The sequence below is a fragment of the Semicossyphus pulcher genome, unplaced genomic scaffold (assembly GCF_022749685.1).
Source record: "Semicossyphus pulcher isolate SPU_LCO1_2020_fin unplaced genomic scaffold, fSemPul1.0.p SCAF_26, whole genome shotgun sequence".
Taxonomy (NCBI): Eukaryota; Metazoa; Chordata; class Actinopteri; order Labriformes; family Labridae; genus Semicossyphus; species Semicossyphus pulcher.
The window spans coordinates 361349-378754 of NW_027211700.1; the positions used below are offsets into that span (position 1 = coordinate 361349).

Genomic DNA, 17406 nt, shown 5'->3' on the forward strand with positions numbered 1-17406 from the left:
ACTCCCCGCACTCATGCCTTTCATGCACCGCCTCACATGTCTATCAAGTTGCCACCAATTTATTCTCCGCGCTGATCATATTCAAGGTTTCACAACGCCATCGCTGACTCTCTCGCTCTCGTTTTCCGGCACACTTCAAACAGGTGGTAACTTCATCAGGTATCTCCCCTAACGTATACTCTGGCCACTCCTTCCAGGTCGGAGCAGCCTCAACTGCCTCCAGCCATGTGATCGAGGTCCCAGATCACATGATTAAGACCATGGGTCGTTGGTCTTCTCAAGCTTACCAGCTTTACATCCGCTCCAACATTCAAGAACTTTGCAAAGCTCAATCCTGTCTCCATCCTCAAGGAAGCTTTTGGGGGTCCGCCAGCCCGGGAGCTGCTGCTGATCCTCAATGAAGCCTTCCCCACACCGCAGCCTTTATTCATCGTCACAATCCTCATATTCTCGTTCCACATTTCATCGTAATAATAAAATATTTAAACGTATCTGATTGATGGTGTGGTCCTTGCTCGTGAATAGTAATAATAATAAATACATGATGATATATTATCAAGACCATCTGTTTGTTCATCCACCTTCGTATTGATTTTACAAAATGTGTGTTTGTACGTGCAACTGACACAAGACCAGTTCACTGCGTTGGCTATATAGAAAACATGATAACTGGTTAATAAGCGTTCAGAGTCGGTCCGAAAACAAAGGCAAGCAGCAGAATCTGACACGATTCGTGGTGGAACCAGTTACTGCACTCTGCCTTGGTTTTCTGCATTTTTGCAGATACTGTGAACATAAAAACTTAAAAACATTAAAACTTAAAAACATGAAAACATGAAAACTTCAAAACATAAAACATAAAACATTAAAACTTAAAAACATTAAAACTTAAAAACATAAAAACTTAAAAACAAAAAAACTTAAAAACATAAAACATTAAAACTTAAAAACATGAAAACTTAAAAACATAAAAACATTAAAACATAAAAACTTAAAAACATAAAAACATTAAAACTTCAAAACATGAAAACTTAAAAACATAAAAACATTAAAACTTAAAAACATGAAAACTTAAAAACATAAAACATTAAAACTTAAAAACATGAAAACTTAAAAACATAAAAACATTAAAACATAAAAACTTAAAAACTTAAAAACATAAAAACATTAAAACTTCAAAACATGAAAACTTAAAAACATAAAAACATTAAAACTTAAAAACATGAAAACTTAAAAACATAAAAACATAAAAACATTAAAACATAAAAACATTAAAACTTAAAAACTTAAAAACATAAAAACATAAAAAGTTAAAAACATAAAAACTTAAAAAGTTAAAAACATAAAAACATAACAACCCCAGTGCCTCTGGGAAATTAAGCAGTAGAACAACCAAACTGTCAGACTGAAGAGGAGATGCTGCATGTTTCCTTCGTAGGGCATGATAATGAACAGACAGACACCATTAAAACACATCAGGGCCGTGCTGTGTTCAGGGCCACAGAGCAGCAGGGAGCTCAGCAGGCGCCTGTCATTCACACACACACAAACACACACACACACACACACACACACACACACACAGCTGAGGGTCTGAGCGTGTGGCTCTGTCGGTGTTGTTTTAACAGATAAGAGGCAGCAGCGAGTGTTCCTCTCTCCCATCATCATCAACTCACTATGCTGGTGTATCTGTCTCCTCGTCCTGCCTCGTCCAAACAGAGCGCCTCCCTGTTGAAGACGAGCTGATTGCTTTGGGTTAACTCTCAGACGCTCCCCTGTGAGATGATTCTCTCCTGATAGCAGCAGGACGACCTTGCTGCTTCCTCCTCCTCCTTCTCCTCCTCTTCCTCCTCCTCCCTCTGTGGAGAGAGAGAGGAGAGAGAGAGAGGAGAGAGAGGAGAGGGAGGGAGAGAGAGAGAGAGAGAGAGAGAGAGGAGAGAGAGGAGAGGGAGAGAGGAGAGGGAGAGAGAGAGAGAGAGAGAGAGAGAGAGAGGAGAGAGAGGAGAGGGAGAGAGAGAGAGAGAGAGAGGAGAGAGAGGAGAGAGAGAGAGGAGAGGGAGAGAGAGAGAGGAGAGTGAGGAGAGGAGAGGGAGAGAGAGGAGAGAGAGAGAGAGGAGAGGGAGGAGGGAGAGGTGAGGAGGTGTTTGATGAAGACGTGGTGACAGGAAGCTCTTCAGGTCTCTGAATGTTGTTGGATGGCAGAGCGACGATGTTACAGACGTACAGTCAGATTTAAGAGCTGTGATGTCATCATCTCTAACGTATCACAGCGTTTATCTTCAGGTGAACTGAACCATGCAGGTGTTCCAACAGCATCAACACGACCTGTGCTAGCACACACACACACACACACGTCTGTGTTGGCTGTTGAACGAGGCCCTCACAGGTAATAACAGGTGAAGTGAGCAGACCACGCGTGCCTGTGTGATTCTTTCTTCATGTTGTTGAGCAGAAAACGAGGGACAGAAACGTCCTCGTCGCCTCTCTGAGTGTTGAGTAGACGTGATGACAGAAAGTGAAGCTGTAGGTTTTTATAGTTTCTGCTGTTTTCCTGTGGATGTTGAAACTCGTCATGAACGACCTCACATACAGAACGGAGCAGTAAGTTCATAAATCTGTCCTGAGCCTCTTCTTGGTTTTCTTCCTCTCAGGCTTCCCAGCAGTGGCGGCGGCGTATGGCCCGGTGGCGGCGGCGGCGGCTGTAGCAGCAGCTCGTGGCTCAGGTAGGGGGACCCACAGAGGAGGCGGCGGCTACACGGCATACGGGCAGAACGCAGGGGCAGGTAAACGCTCTGTCGGTATTCTGTGTGGCCTGACGCCCTCTACATGCACTTTCTCTCTTATTGAAGCAGCTCACACACCTGAACACACACCTGAGCACACACCTGAGCACACACCTGAACACACACCAGAGCACACACCTGAGCACACACCTGAACATACACATGAGCACACACCTGAACACACACCTGAACACTCAGACAGAGGGGGTGTCTCTGTGATATAACACTGTAGAGGCACAGACTCGTGTCTACACTCCTCGGGCACGCTCAGTTTGCCTTCAGACTGGGAGCAGGTTCTTGAACAGGTAACATACAGGAGTGAGGGATTTCTGTGACGTGGATGAAGCAGATTTCAGTGGATGGTCCCCCTCCTCCCTCTCCTCCCTCTCCTCCCCCTCCTCCCTCTCCTCCCCCTCCTCCCCCTGTCTCCAGGGTTCCCTGATTATGGGTTGTATTCCGGTGACGTACGGGGAGGAGCATCCTACTCCTTGGCTGACTACGGCTCCCTGGGGGCCACGGCGACCCCTCAGATCCTGCCCTGTGAGCATGCCAGCTCAGCCTGCAACTCTCCGTCCTCCCTCCTGCACCACCTGCACAGCCCGGACCCCTTTAAGAGCCCAGGTGTATATGTTTGTACTCCTCCAAAGCATGCACATAGATTCAGAGAGACGGACGGGCAGTGTGCAGAGGATCTGAGCAGTAGATCCCTGTCAATGATTCTCACAGGTTGCATGTTTAGAGTATTGACACAGCTTGATCCTGAGCTGTGATCAGATGCATGGATGCTGCCCTGACATGCATCTCCTGTGTAATTGAGTTCTTGCATGTGCTAACAGTCAGAGCTCTGTTAGGAAGGAGCTCATAAAAACATGGGTGCAGACTGGCCAAAGAGGAGTGCTGTGAATCTGCACTCGATTGCTCTTCCTTATCAGCCGGATGTGTCTCAGCAAACTGAATTGTAAAAACTGAATGTGGAATTTGAATTTTCCAATAATTTGAATTCAGTTTCAGATTATTTGATTCAAATTCAAATGTTTACTTCAACTGTTCACGTTCACGTTTGTGCCCGTCTCACCTTTTATTCATTTTTGACAACATGTCACTGAACACAGAGACGGCTGCTTGGTTCAGCAGTGGGTTGAACATAAATCAGGTATGTAGATTGTTGGTTGGCACCACAGCACTCCCCTCCTGGTTTAAAACATGTCAGTGAACCAGAACATCCTCCTCCCTTTCACAGTGAAGTCAGTGTCAGGTTGGATCAGTCCTGTTCATGCATGTCGCCCTGCTCATTAGTGCCGGGTCATAGTCGGCTTCCGTCCCTGACTTTATGTTGTGTTAAAGTCCGTCTGTCTCTTCATCAGGAGCTAACCCGGCCCGGCCCGGAGCCTTCCCTGGTGCCAGCAGTCCTGGTCCTGTATCAGACCTGTACGGTAGCAGCAGTCAGGACTCTGCTGTGGGGAACTACATGAGCAGCAGCAGCAGCCCTCGGCCCGGCTCAGGCTTCAGCCACAGCATCTCTGTGAGTACACCTGTTGATTCATCATCATCATCATCATCATCTCCTCGACTCCTCATGGCTGAACTGTCTCCTCCTCCTGTGCTCCTCCTTACCGCACCACTGATTCAGACAAAGAGATCACTTGCCCCTCGTGGTTCATGAAGGCTTCATGGGGCTTTAATGTGTAAAGTTAGAAAATGTATCCTGTTCTGTTTAAACCGGGGTCCTGTGTTTACATACTCAGGTCCAAAAAGTGTCTCCAGTAGTTCAGCCTGCAGCAGTGAAACATAATGATGGATCAAAGTGTGTGCACTAAAACTTCTTGTTGCCACTGTTAAACTTTCTCCCTACAAATGAACGTCTCTTTCTGTCACTCATTTGACCTTTCAGGGTCCTTTGATCGACACAGCTTTTACCAATGGATACCAGTGAACAGCAGGAGGGGACTGTCTGCTGCTTCATGTCAGGTATTCATGCTGTTTCTGTGCACATACACTTTAAAATACTCTGTTACCCTGTAATTACTGCTCCTGTCATATTCAGTGTGGACACTTTCCTTTATATGACACCACAGCTGTTCACAGCTAGCAGCTCGGCTGGCAGCCCGGCTGGCAGCCCGGCTGCTCGGCTGGCAGCCCGGCTGCTCGGCTGGCAGCCCGGCTGGCTGTGAACGGCCCTGTGAAAACAAGTTTTAAACCAACTCTCGGATCCTCTCTGAGGCTGATTGCAGCAGCAGTGCTCACCGTGCTGTGACTCCTGTTTTAAAGATCTTACTATAAACTGACATATTGTTTATTCCTCTGACTCGTGCTCAGTTAGTTTGAGGCTCCGGCAGGAAGGAGCTTCAATGTTGGAGTGTAAAACAAGTCAGAGCCTTTACATGGTTGTTTTAATGAGACTACATTTGCTCAGTGACACATCATATTCAAAGAGTCTTGCTTGGAGTCGGCCGTGCTCATGTTGATGAAGGTGTTCTTGTCGTCCAGACGCTGCAGACGATGTTCATGTTTAGGGTTTGATTCAGTGTCCAGCAGGTCTCTGAGCTCTGACACTGTTTGGTCTCAAAGGTCTCAGGACATGTAATAATGTGTGAACTCAGTCGGCTACAGGTAGGCGGAGGTAATATTCTGTAGAGGAGAGACATCTGATGTTGCTGAATGCTTCAGGTTGTACCTGTTTGTGTGTACAGGTGATGCCGTCCAGCACGAACCAGCGTCCACACAGAGAGCAGAGGAGGCAGCAGGAGGAGAGCTGGACACCAGCTGACTGACAGTGAAGCAGGGTTCAGAGTGTGAGCCTCCACCTGAGCTGTAGTCCTGTACCTGTGCTGTACCTGTGCTGTACCTGTCCATCAGAATCAGCTGTCCATCAGAATCACCTGTCCATCAGAACCAGCTGTCCATCAGAATCACCTGTCCATTAGAATCAGCTGTCCATAAGAATCAGCTGTCCATCAGAATCACCTGTCCATCAGAATCACCTGTCCATCAGAATCAGCTGTCCATCAGAATCAGCTGTCCATCAGAATAACCTGTCCATCAGAATCACCTGTCCATAAGAATCAGCTCTCCATCAGAATCAGCTGTCCATCAGAATCACCTGTCCATCAGAATCACCTGTCCATCAGAATCAGCTCTCCATCAGAATCACCTGTCCATCAGAATCAGCTGTCCATCAGAATCACCTGTCCATCAGAATCACCTGTCCATCAGAATCACCTGTCCGTCATAAGGACAAACTATTTTAAACATTTAGTTTAATTGTGTTTCTGTTCATTCTCTAGTAACAAACGTGATGACCGTATGTGTGTGTGTGTGTGTGTTCTTGTGTGTGTGTGTGTGTGTGTGTGTGTTCTTGTGTGTGTGTGTTCTTGTGTGTGTGTGTGTTTGTGTGTGTGTGTGTGTGTGTGTGTGTGTGTGTGTGTTCTTGTGTGTGTGTGTGTGTGTTTGTGTGTGTGTGTGTGTGTGTGTGTGTGTGTGTTCTTGTGTGTGTGTGTGTGTTTGTGTGTGTGTGTGTGTTCTTGTGTGTGTGTGTGTGTGTGTGTGTTTTTGTGTGTGTGTGTGTGTGTGTGTGTGTGTGTGTTCTTGTGTGTGTGTGTGCGTGTGTTCTTGTGTGTGTGTGTGTGCGTGTGTGTGTGTTCTTGTGTGTGTGTGTGTGTGTGCGTGTTCTTGTGTGTGTGTGTGTTTGTGTGTGTGTGTGTGTGTGTGTGTGTGTGTGTGTGTTCTTGTGTGTGTGTGTGTGTGTGCGTGTGTGTGTGTTCTTGTGTGTGTGTGTGTGCGTGCATGTCTGCTCGTCTTTTTTTTTCTGCTCATGTTGTCACATGATGTTCACCAGTAACCCAGTAGCTCTGGTTCCTGCAGCTTTTGTTCCTGTAGCTTTTGTTCCTGTAGCTTTGGTTCCTGCAGCTTTTGTTCCTGTAGCTTTTGTTCCTGTAGCTTTGGTTCCTTTAGCTTTTGTTCCTGTAGCTTTTGTTCCTGTAGCTTTGGTTCCAGTAGCTTTGGTTCCAGTAGCTCTGGTTCCTGTAGCTTTGGTTCCAGTAGCTTTTGTTCCAGGAGCTTTGGTTCCAGTAGCTTTGGTTCCAGTAGCTCTGGTTCCAGTAGCTTTTGTTCCTGTAGCTCTGGTTCCAGTAGCTTTGGTTCCTGTAGCTTTGGTTCCAGTAGCTTTTGTTCCTGTAGCTCTGGTTCCAGTAGCTTTGGTTCCTGTAGCTTTGGTTCCTGTAGCTCTGGTTCCAGTAGCTCTGGTTCCAGTAGCTTTGGTTCCTGTAGCTTTGGTTCCTGTAGCTTTGGTTCCTGCAGCTTTTGTTCCTGTAGCTTTTGTTCCTGTAGCTTTGGTTCCTTTAGCTTTTGTTCCTGTAGCTTTTGTTCCTGTAGCTTTGGTTCCAGTAGCTTTGGTTCCAGTAGCTCTGGTTCCTGTAGCTTTGGTTCCAGTAGCTTTTGTTCCAGGAGCTTTGGTTCCAGTAGCTTTGGTTCCAGTAGCTCTGGTTCCTGTAGCTTTGGTTCCAGTAGCTTTTGTTCCTGTAGCTCTGGTTCCAGTAGCTTTGGTTCCTGTAGCTTTGGTTCCTGTAGCTCTGGTTCCAGTAGCTCTGGTTCCAGTAGCTTTGGTTCCTGTAGCTTTGGTTCCTGTAGCTTTGGTTCCTGCAGCTTTGGTTCCTGTAGCTCTGGTTCCTGTAGCTCTGGTTCCAGCAGCTTTGGTTCCAGCAGCTTTGGTTCCAGCAACTTTGGTTCCTGTAGCTTTGGTTCCTTTAGCTCTGGTTCCAGCAGCTTTGGTTCCAGCAGCTTTGGTTCCTGTAGCTCTGGTTCCTGTAGCTCTGGTTCCAGCAGCTTTGGTTCCAGCAGCTTTGGTTCCAGTAGCTTTGGTTCCTTTAGCTCTGGTTCCAGCAGCATGCTCACAGATTAACCTGTTTAAGGCAATAAGAGGACGACAACACGTCACAGTCCTGATTCATAAAGAACACAAACAGTCCTCAGTCTGACTGTGTGTCAGACGGTGTGTTCGCTCCTCTCCGTACCCTGTGGTGGAGTGTTTGCATACAGAGGTTCAGAGTGTTCCTGTGGTGGTTGATCAGGAGGACACATCCTGCAGGATGAGAGGACAACTGTCCCACGACTGATCCCCGCAGTGACCACGGTCCGCTGTGCACGTGTTCACTGCTCTGCAGCTGTGGCTGATTTGAACCTAGCATATCTGTGTCCCTGACGAGCTGCAGGATGCAGAGCGAGCAGCTAACAGGCTGCTGTAGCATAAAGACTGAAATCCAAAGCACAGCTGATAGTTTGAAACCAACAGGAGGAGGAGGAGGAGGAGGAGGAGGAGGAGGAGCAGCTTCAGTCCATGCAGGAGGCTGTGAGCAGCTCTGCACATCAGTCTGAATGATTTTATACCTGTGTGTGACCTGACCACATGTTGATCCATCACTGCTCACTCTCACCATGTTTTGTATGAATGTAGAGTTTGTAATGAGGAGTCTTTATAAAGTGATGCTGTCTCCTCTCACAGGTTTATATGCTGGACTCTTTATATCACGTTCACTTGTGTGATTTATAAAACGGTTTGTATGAATTTTGTTGTGCTTGTCAATGACTGTATGAATATGTACAATAATAATAATAATAATAATATGATATGTACTGTATGCCGCCCAGCTCTCTCTGTTGATCACTGATGTGTTTAATAACAGCAGTGTGTGTATCAGTGTCGTGCTCTGTACTCTCCCATAGTCACAGCTGGTAGGTGTTCAGCAGGTGACGTTACCTTTCTGCTCTCACCAGAGCTCACTGACGGATTTAAAGGAGGATTTCTTGTATGTGTTTTTAAACTGGATCCTCACCTTTGAATGATGAATGAATGAGACATGTTGGACATGTAACGCACTGATGTAACTGAAACCAGTCACAGATCTGACGTGTTTATAACTGATTTATAAGAAACACGAACTCTACGCTTTAATATGTGTCTGTGTGTTTTTACTTTACGACCTTCACTGGTTCAGTACTCTCACTCTGAGCTCCTCGATGATTCTGACAGATCCACGATCGCCTGCTGATCAACGAGCACGGCCTCACACACTTTAAGAACTGTCTGCACACACAGTGATGCAAAGAACACTTTGATATTATTCTGTTGTTGTTCCAGGTCTGTAGCAGAATGAATCAGAGCAGTGCAGGCAGAACGTCGTCTTTCCACTTCCGCCTTCAGTCGCTTAAAATGAACCATTGCTGTGTTGAACACATGAACGTTACCACGACGCCTGAGCAGTTACAGCCCCGACAACCCATCTATCTCTCTCTCTGTCTCTCTCTCTGTCTCTCTCTCCCAATCATGTAGTTAAACACACACACGCTCCAATCAGCTCCCAGCATGCACACACCTGACACTACCTGCTGTTAACAGAGCACACCTATGAGTCAGTGTGCAGGAGAGTGTCTCACTCACTCTCAGAGGTCTGCTGTGAGGTTTATTAGACTTTACAAAGTTATTCTGTTAGTTTAAAATAATAAAAGCAGCTGCTAAAAGGCTAAGCTATGTGTTAGCATATAGTGCTCCAGTACTGCCACTCATTACCTGGACTGATGCAACCTGCTCTCTTTAACTCATTTAAACATGACCCTGCCAGGGTGTAAACTTTATCATCTCTACTATCAGAACCTATCGTCGTTGGAATATAGTCAAATTATATTTCAGCTCGTTTTGGCTGAACGCAGGAGGAACAGTCTTTGTGGAGGCCAAAGAGGAGGAACGCTTCTCTTTGTATTCATCTCTATAACAAACATCTGCATGCTAACAGCTAACAGAGAACGCTGCACCTGCTCTGTCTGTAACGAGTCCTCTGATTACTTTAACATTAATTTAATCAACTTTTATTCATCAGTAAATCTGTGAAAGGATGCAAAAGTGCAACAAAAAGTCAGACAGAGAATACAGAGAGCAGTCTATCATCTGTCAGCCACATCAGCAGCTATCAGGACCTCTGACCTTCATCATCATCATCATCATCATCATCATCATCATCACTGTAGAGGCCTTTGTAAGGAGACGGGCCGGCGACCTTCTCCCAGTGTCCGGGCTTCTTTTGTTCCTGTCCTGGACCAGATAAGAGGTCAGCGACAGAGGAACAGACGTGACGCTACTCTGAGAGGACTGATGCACATCTTCATCCTCAGAGAGACTTCAGACAGACGGACACGTCAGGAGGAGCTGCAGTTCCCAGGAGACAAACAAGCAGGGACTTTATCTCAGACACATCTCATGTCTGCTCGTTAGAGGTCAGAGGAGGAGGAGGAGGAGGAGGAGGGTCAATCACATCATCACAGGTTCAGGAAGAACGGATGAGAAGTTTAAGAGAGGACGACAGAAAACGAGAGAGAGAAGACAAATAGATCCAGATGAGTTTCATGATTTATTTAAAGCTATAATTAATAACAGGCTTTTTGTCATCGCCCCGTCCTGTGACGCCGTCAATATTTAATGTGACTGAGACGTGTGTTTCCCTGTGAGGGGGCGGAGTCACTGAGCGCGCTCATGAGATCATCTACCGGGTTTTAAAGTCCTGAAGAAGTTCATACTCTAATACGTGTGTGTGTGTGACGCGCCGACGCCGCGGGTAGAGGGCCGTGCGAGGCAGCTGCTGCTCTCACTCTTCTGCTCAGAGAAATAAATGCTGTAACATGAGTTCAGTGAGAACACGAGTTCTGCTCCCGCGAGACACCAACCAACCAATAAAGTAAATAAACCAACGTACCTGACTGAGGTTCATCACATTCATATACATTCAAAGAGGTGATATAATGAAGACTCTGCTGAGACACTGAGGGATGAAGACGCAGCTGATTGGTGCTGCAGGGAATCATGAAACATAAACATGATGACATAAAGAGACTTTGGAGCTGACAGAGTCATGCAGAGATTCAGAGCATCCCAAACAACCCTCCGCACTGATATATGAATGAATACTGAATAATGTTTCATGAATATTTAAGTAACCCTTAACTCATGCACCTGGTGATGTGAATCCACCTGAACCATGTATGTAGTGCCCCCTGCTGGACAGATCATATAAGTCTTCTCTGCAGTCGCCCTGCAGCTCAGTCTGTATGACACTGACTTCACCATTATCTGATAAACTCTGAAAAGAGGCTGGAGGATGATTTACACTGTGAGAAGTTCTCAGATGATTGAACAGAAACAGGCTGTTGAGAGCTCGTATCTGTTTGATTCTTCATGACTTCATCAGCAGCGTGTCTCTGAGGCTTTCAGTCTCATTTACATGGATTGACTTTGTTTTTCAGGTGTCCATGTTGTGTAGAATCATTATTCAAGTCTAAAATATTAGTAAAAAGTGCAGAGAGAACAGAAGGAAGTGAAATCACAAAACGAATCCAATAAGAAATACAGCATACACCCTCCTCCTGTAAATCACAGTGGAGATGGAGACAGACGATCATCATTATTGTGACACATTGAACCACAGCACAGACACACAATAAGAATCAGGCTGTAACTGTACATGATAATAAAACGTCTTTATCTTATGTTAATGTCATCACACTGAGTGAAGAACAAGCTGTTTTATCTTCGAGTAGTTCACCTCTATTTGCTTAACATGTTAATATCGTGCCGAGCAGCCGAATGACACATGAACATGATCTGAGCATCCCTCAACGCAGCGCTGCATGACTGCACATTATGTAAACAAACAGGACGACTCCTTTGTGAGAAACTAAACATCACATTTAACTCCAGATCCATGTAAAATATAAATACATCTATTATATAGATGTATATATATACATATGTACTAAGAATGAGTCTGCTTCTTTATCTTCTCCTGCTGTGAATTATATCAATGCTATTGTTATTTTAAAGGTTTAATAGGGAGGATTTTCCTTTTGTCAACAACACATTCAAACTGGGCCCCTCCTGTATGCAGTATGTAGTTTGCAGTATGTAGTATGCAGTATGTTGTATGTTGTATGCAGTATGTAGTATGTAGTATGTAGTATGCAGTATGTTGTATGTTGTATGTTGTATGCAGTATGTAGTATGTAGTATGCAGTATGTAGTATGTAGTATGTAGTATGCAGTATGTAGTATGTAGTATGTAGTATGCAGTATGTAGTATGTAGTATGTAGTATGCAGTATGTTGTATGTAGTATGTAGTATGCAGTATGTTGTATGCAGTATGTAGTATGCAGTATGTAGTATGTAGTATCTAGTATGCAGTATGTAGTATGCAGTATGTTGTATGCAGTATGTAGTATGCAGTATGTTGTATGCAGTATCTAGTATGCAGTATGTAGTATGCAGTATGCAGTATGTAGTATGTTGTATGTTGTATGCAGTATGTAGTATGCAGTATGTAGTATGCAGTATGTTGTATGTTGTATGTTGTATGCAGTATGTAGTATGTAGTATGCAGTATGTAGTATGCAGTATGTTGTATGTTGTATGCAGTATCTAGTATGCAGTATGTAGTATGCAGTATGCAGTATGTAGTATGCAGTATGTTGTATGCAGTATGTTGTATGTAGTATGTAGTATGTAGTATGTAGTATGCAGTATGTAGTATGCAGTATGCAGTATGTAGTATGCAGTATGCAGTTGCAGTATGTTGTATGCAGTATGTAGTATGTAGTATGCAGTATGTAGTATGTAGTATGCAGTATGTTGTATGCAGTATGCAGTATGTAGTATGTAGTATGCAGTATGTAGTATGTAGTATGTTGTATGCAGTATGTTGTATGCAGTATGTAGTATGCAGTATGTAGTATGCAGTATGTAGTATGCAGTATGTTGTATGTTGTATGCAGTATGTAGTATGCAGTATGTAGTATGCAGTATGTTGTATGCAGTATCTAGTATGCAGTATGTAGTATGCAGTATGCAGTATGTAGTATGTTGTATGTTGTATGCAGTATGTAGTATGCAGTATGTAGTATGCAGTATGTTGTATGTTGTATGTTGTATGCAGTATGTAGTATGTAGTATGCAGTATGTTGTATGTTGTATGCAGTATCTAGTATGCAGTATGTAGTATGCAGTATGCAGTATGTAGTATGCAGTATGTTGTATGCAGTATGTTGTATGTAGTATGTAGTATGTAGTATGCAGTATGTAGTATGCAGTATGCAGTATGTAGTATGCAGTATGCAGTTGCAGTATGTTGTATGCAGTATGTAGTATGCAGTATGTAGTATGCAGAATGTAGTATGTAGTATGCAGGTGCAGTATGTTGTATGCAGTATGTAGTATGCAGTATGTTGTATGCAGTATGCAGTTGCAGTATGTAGTATGCAGAATGTAGTATGCAGAATGTAGTATGTAGTATGTAGTATGCAGGTGCAGTATGTTGTATGCAGTATGTAGTATGCAGTATGTTGTATGCAGTATGTTGTATGCAGTATGTAGTATGTAGTATGCGGTATGTAGTATGTAGTATGCAGTATGCAGGTGCAGTATGTTGTATGCAGTATGCAGTGTGTAGTATGCGGTATGTAGTATGTAGTATGCAGTATGTAGTATGTAGTATGCAGGTGCAGTATGTTGTATGCAGTATGCAGTGTGTAGTATGCGGTATGTAGTATGTAGTATGTAGTATGTAGTATGCAGGTGCAGTATGTTGTATGCAGTATGCAGTGTGTAGTATGCGGTATGTAGTATGTAGTATGCAGTATGCAGGTGCAGTATGTTGTATGCAGTATGCAGTGTGTAGTATGCGGTATGTAGTATGTAGTATGTAGTATGCAGGTGCAGTATGTTGTATGCAGTATGCAGTGTGTAGTATGCGGTATGTAGTATGTAGTATGCAGTATGCAGGTGCAGTATGTTGTATGCAGTATGCAGTGTGTAGTATGCGGTATGTAGTATGTAGTATGCAGTATGCAGGTGCAGTATGTTGTATGCAGTATGCAGTGTGTAGTATGCAGTGTGTAGTATGCGGTATGTAGTATGTAGTATGCAGTATGCAGGTGCAGTATGTTGTATGCAGTATGCAGTGTGTAGTATGCGGTATGTAGTATGTAGTATGCAGTATGTAGTATGTAGTATGCAGGTGCAGTATGTTGTATGCAGTATGCAGTGTGTAGTATGCGGTATGTAGTATGTAGTATGCAGTATGCAGGTGCAGTATGTTGTATGCAGTATGCAGTGTGTAGTATGCGGTATGTAGTATGTAGTATGTAGTATGTAGTATGCAGTATGCAGGTGCAGTATGTAGTATGCAGTATGTTGTATGTTGTATGCAGTATCTAGTATGCAGTATGTAGTATGCAGTATGCAGTATGTAGTATGCAGTATGTTGTATGCAGTATGTTGTATGTAGTATGTAGTATGTAGTATGTAGTATGCAGTATGTAGTATGCAGTATGCAGTATGTAGTATGCAGTATGCAGTTGCAGTATGTTGTATGCAGTATGTAGTATGTAGTATGCAGTATGTAGTATGTAGTATGCAGTATGTTGTATGCAGTATGCAGTATGTAGTATGTAGTATGCAGTATGTAGTATGTAGTATGTTGTATGCAGTATGTTGTATGCAGTATGTAGTATGTAGTATGCAGTATGTAGTATGCAGTATGTAGTATGCAGTATGTTGTATGTTGTATGCAGTATGTAGTATGCAGTATGTAGTATGCAGTATGTTGTATGCAGTATCTAGTATGCAGTATGTAGTATGCAGTATGCAGTATGTAGTATGTTGTATGTTGTATGCAGTATGTAGTATGCAGTATGTAGTATGCAGTATGTTGTATGTTGTATGTTGTATGCAGTATGTAGTATGTAGTATGCAGTATGTTGTATGTTGTATGCAGTATCTAGTATGCAGTATGTAGTATGCAGTATGCAGTATGTAGTATGCAGTATGTTGTATGCAGTATGTTGTATGTAGTATGTAGTATGTAGTATGCAGTATGTAGTATGCAGTATGCAGTATGTAGTATGCAGTATGCAGTTGCAGTATGTTGTATGCAGTATGCAGTATGTAGTATGCAGAATGTAGTATGTAGTATGCAGGTGCAGTATGTTGTATGCAGTATGTAGTATGCAGTATGTTGTATGCAGTATGCAGTTGCAGTATGTAGTATGCAGAATGTAGTATGCAGAATGTAGTATGTAGTATGCAGGTGCAGTATGTTGTATGCAGTATGTAGTATGCAGTATGTTGTATGCAGTATGTTGTATGCAGTATGTAGTATGTAGTATGCGGTATGTAGTATGTAGTATGCAGTATGCAGGTGCAGTATGTTGTATGCAGTATGCAGTGTGTAGTATGCGGTATGTAGTATGTAGTATGCAGTATGTAGTATGTAGTATGCAGGTGCAGTATGTTGTATGCAGTATGCAGTGTGTAGTATGCGGTATGTAGTATGTAGTATGTAGTATGTAGTATGCAGGTGCAGTATGTTGTATGCAGTATGCAGTGTGTAGTATGCGGTATGTAGTATGTAGTATGCAGTATGCAGGTGCAGTATGTTGTATGCAGTATGCAGTGTGTAGTATGCGGTATGTAGTATGTAGTATGTAGTATGTAGTATGTAGTATGCAGGTGCAGTATGTTGTATGCAGTATGCAGTGTGTAGTATGCGGTATGTAGTATGTAGTATGCAGTATGCAGGTGCAGTATGTTGTATGCAGTATGCAGTGTGTAGTATGCGGTATGTAGTATGTAGTATGCAGTATGCAGGTGCAGTATGTTGTATGCAGTATGCAGTGTGTAGTATGCAGTGTGTAGTATGCGGTATGTAGTATGTAGTATGCAGTATGCAGGTGCAGTATGTTGTATGCAGTATGCAGTGTGTAGTATGCGGTATGTAGTATGTAGTATGCAGTATGTAGTATGTAGTATGCAGGTGCAGTATGTTGTATGCAGTATGCAGTGTGTAGTATGCGGTATGTAGTATGTAGTATGCAGTATGCAGGTGCAGTATGTTGTATGCAGTATGCAGTGTGTAGTATGCGGTATGTAGTATGTAGTATGTAGTATGTAGTATGCAGTATGCAGGTGCAGTATGTTGTATGCAGTATGCAGTGTGTAGTATGCGGTATGTAGTATGTAGTATGCAGTATGTAGTATGTTGTATGCAGTATGTAGTATTCAGAATGTAGTATGTAGTATGCAGTATGTAGTATGTAGTATGTTGTATGCAGTATGTTGTATGCAGTATGCAGAATGTAGTATGTAGTATGCAGTATGTAGTATGCAGAATGTAGTATGTAGTATGCAGTATGTAGTATGTTGTATGCAGTATGTAGTATGCAATATGCAGTATGTAGTATGCAGTATGTAGTATGCAGTATGTAGTATGTAGTATGTTGTATGCAGTATGTTGTATGCAGTATGTAGTATGTAGTATGCAGTATGTAGTATGCAGTATGTAGTATGCAGTATGTTGTATGTTGTATGCAGTATGTAGTATGCAGTATGTAGTATGCAGTATGTTGTATGCAGTATCTAGTATGCAGTATGTAGTATGCAGTATGCAGTATGTAGTATGTTGTATGTTGTATGCAGTATGTAGTATGCAGTATGTAGTATGCAGTATGTTGTATGTTGTATGTTGTATGCAGTATGTAGTATGTAGTATGCAGTATGTTGTATGTTGTATGCAGTATCTAGTATGCAGTATGTAGTATGCAGTATGCAGTATGTAGTATGCAGTATGTTGTATGCAGTATGTTGTATGTAGTATGTAGTATGTAGTATGCAGTATGTAGTATGCAGTATGCAGTATGTAGTATGCAGTATGCAGTTGCAGTATGTTGTATGCAGTATGCAGTATGTAGTATGCAGAATGTAGTATGTAGTATGCAGGTGCAGTATGTTGTATGCAGTATGTAGTATGCAGTATGTAGTATGCAGTATGCAGTATGTAGTATGCAGTATGCAGTTGCAGTATGTTGTATGCAGTATGTAGTATGCAGTATGTAGTACGCAGAATGTAGTATGTAGTATGCAGGTGCAGTATGTTGTATGCAGTATGCAGTGTGTAGTATGCGGTATGTAGTATGTAGTATGCAGTATGTAGTATGTAGTATGCAGGTGCAGTATGTTGTATGCAGTATGCAGTGTGTAGTATGCGGTATGTAGTATGTAGTATGTAGTATGTAGTATGCAGGTGCAGTATGTTGTATGCAGTATGCAGTGTGTAGTATGCGGTATGTAGTATGTAGTATGCAGTATGCAGGTGCAGTATGTTGTATGCAGTATGCAGTGTGTAGTATGCGGTATGTAGTATGTAGTATGTAGTATGTAGTATGCAGGTGCAGTATGTTGTATGCAGTATGCAGTGTGTAGTATGCGGTATGTAGTATGTAGTATGCAGTATGCAGGTGCAGTATGTTGTATGCAGTATGCAGTGTGTAGTATGCGGTATGTAGTATGTAGTATGCAGTATGCAGGTGCAGTATGTTGTATGCAGTATGCAGTGTGTAGTATGCAGTGTGTAGTATGCGGTATGTAGTATGTAGTATGCAGTATGCAGGTGCAGTATGTTGTATGCAGTATGCAGTGTGTAGTATGCGGTATGTAGTATGTAGTATGCAGTATGTAGTATGTAGTATGCAGGTGCAGTATGTTGTATGCAGTATGCAGTGTGTAGTATGCGGTATGTAGTATGTAGTATGCAG

General features: G+C 43.0%; 2 protein-coding genes across 2 annotated transcripts in view; one reads left to right on the forward strand and one right to left on the reverse strand.

Moving 5' to 3' along the window:
* LOC138604618 (RNA-binding protein Musashi homolog 2-like) overlaps positions 1-5803 on the forward strand; it is a 43122-nt gene extending 37319 nt beyond the window's left edge. The window contains exons 11-15 of the mRNA XM_069676571.1: positions 2652-2723; positions 3216-3404; positions 4148-4305; positions 4675-4751; positions 5474-5803. Coding sequence (XP_069532672.1) covers positions 2652-2723; positions 3216-3404; positions 4148-4305; positions 4675-4716 — 461 coding nt within the window. The 3' untranslated portion in view covers positions 4717-4751; positions 5474-5803. The remainder of the gene's footprint in view (positions 1-2651; positions 2724-3215; positions 3405-4147; positions 4306-4674; positions 4752-5473) is intronic.
* Positions 5804-6611: 808 nt separating this feature from the next.
* Positions 6612-7667, reverse strand: LOC138604524 (periaxin-like). Its single transcript, XM_069676455.1, has one exon. The coding sequence runs from the start codon at positions 7665-7667 to the stop codon at positions 6612-6614; it is 1056 nt and encodes a 351-aa protein (XP_069532556.1).
* Positions 7668-17406: the final 9739 nt, after the last annotated feature.

Coding starts and splice junctions, on each gene's coding strand:
- LOC138604524 (XM_069676455.1), bottom strand. CDS start 7,667: ATGCTGCTGGAACCAGAGCTAAAGGAACCAAAGCTACTGGAACCAAAG.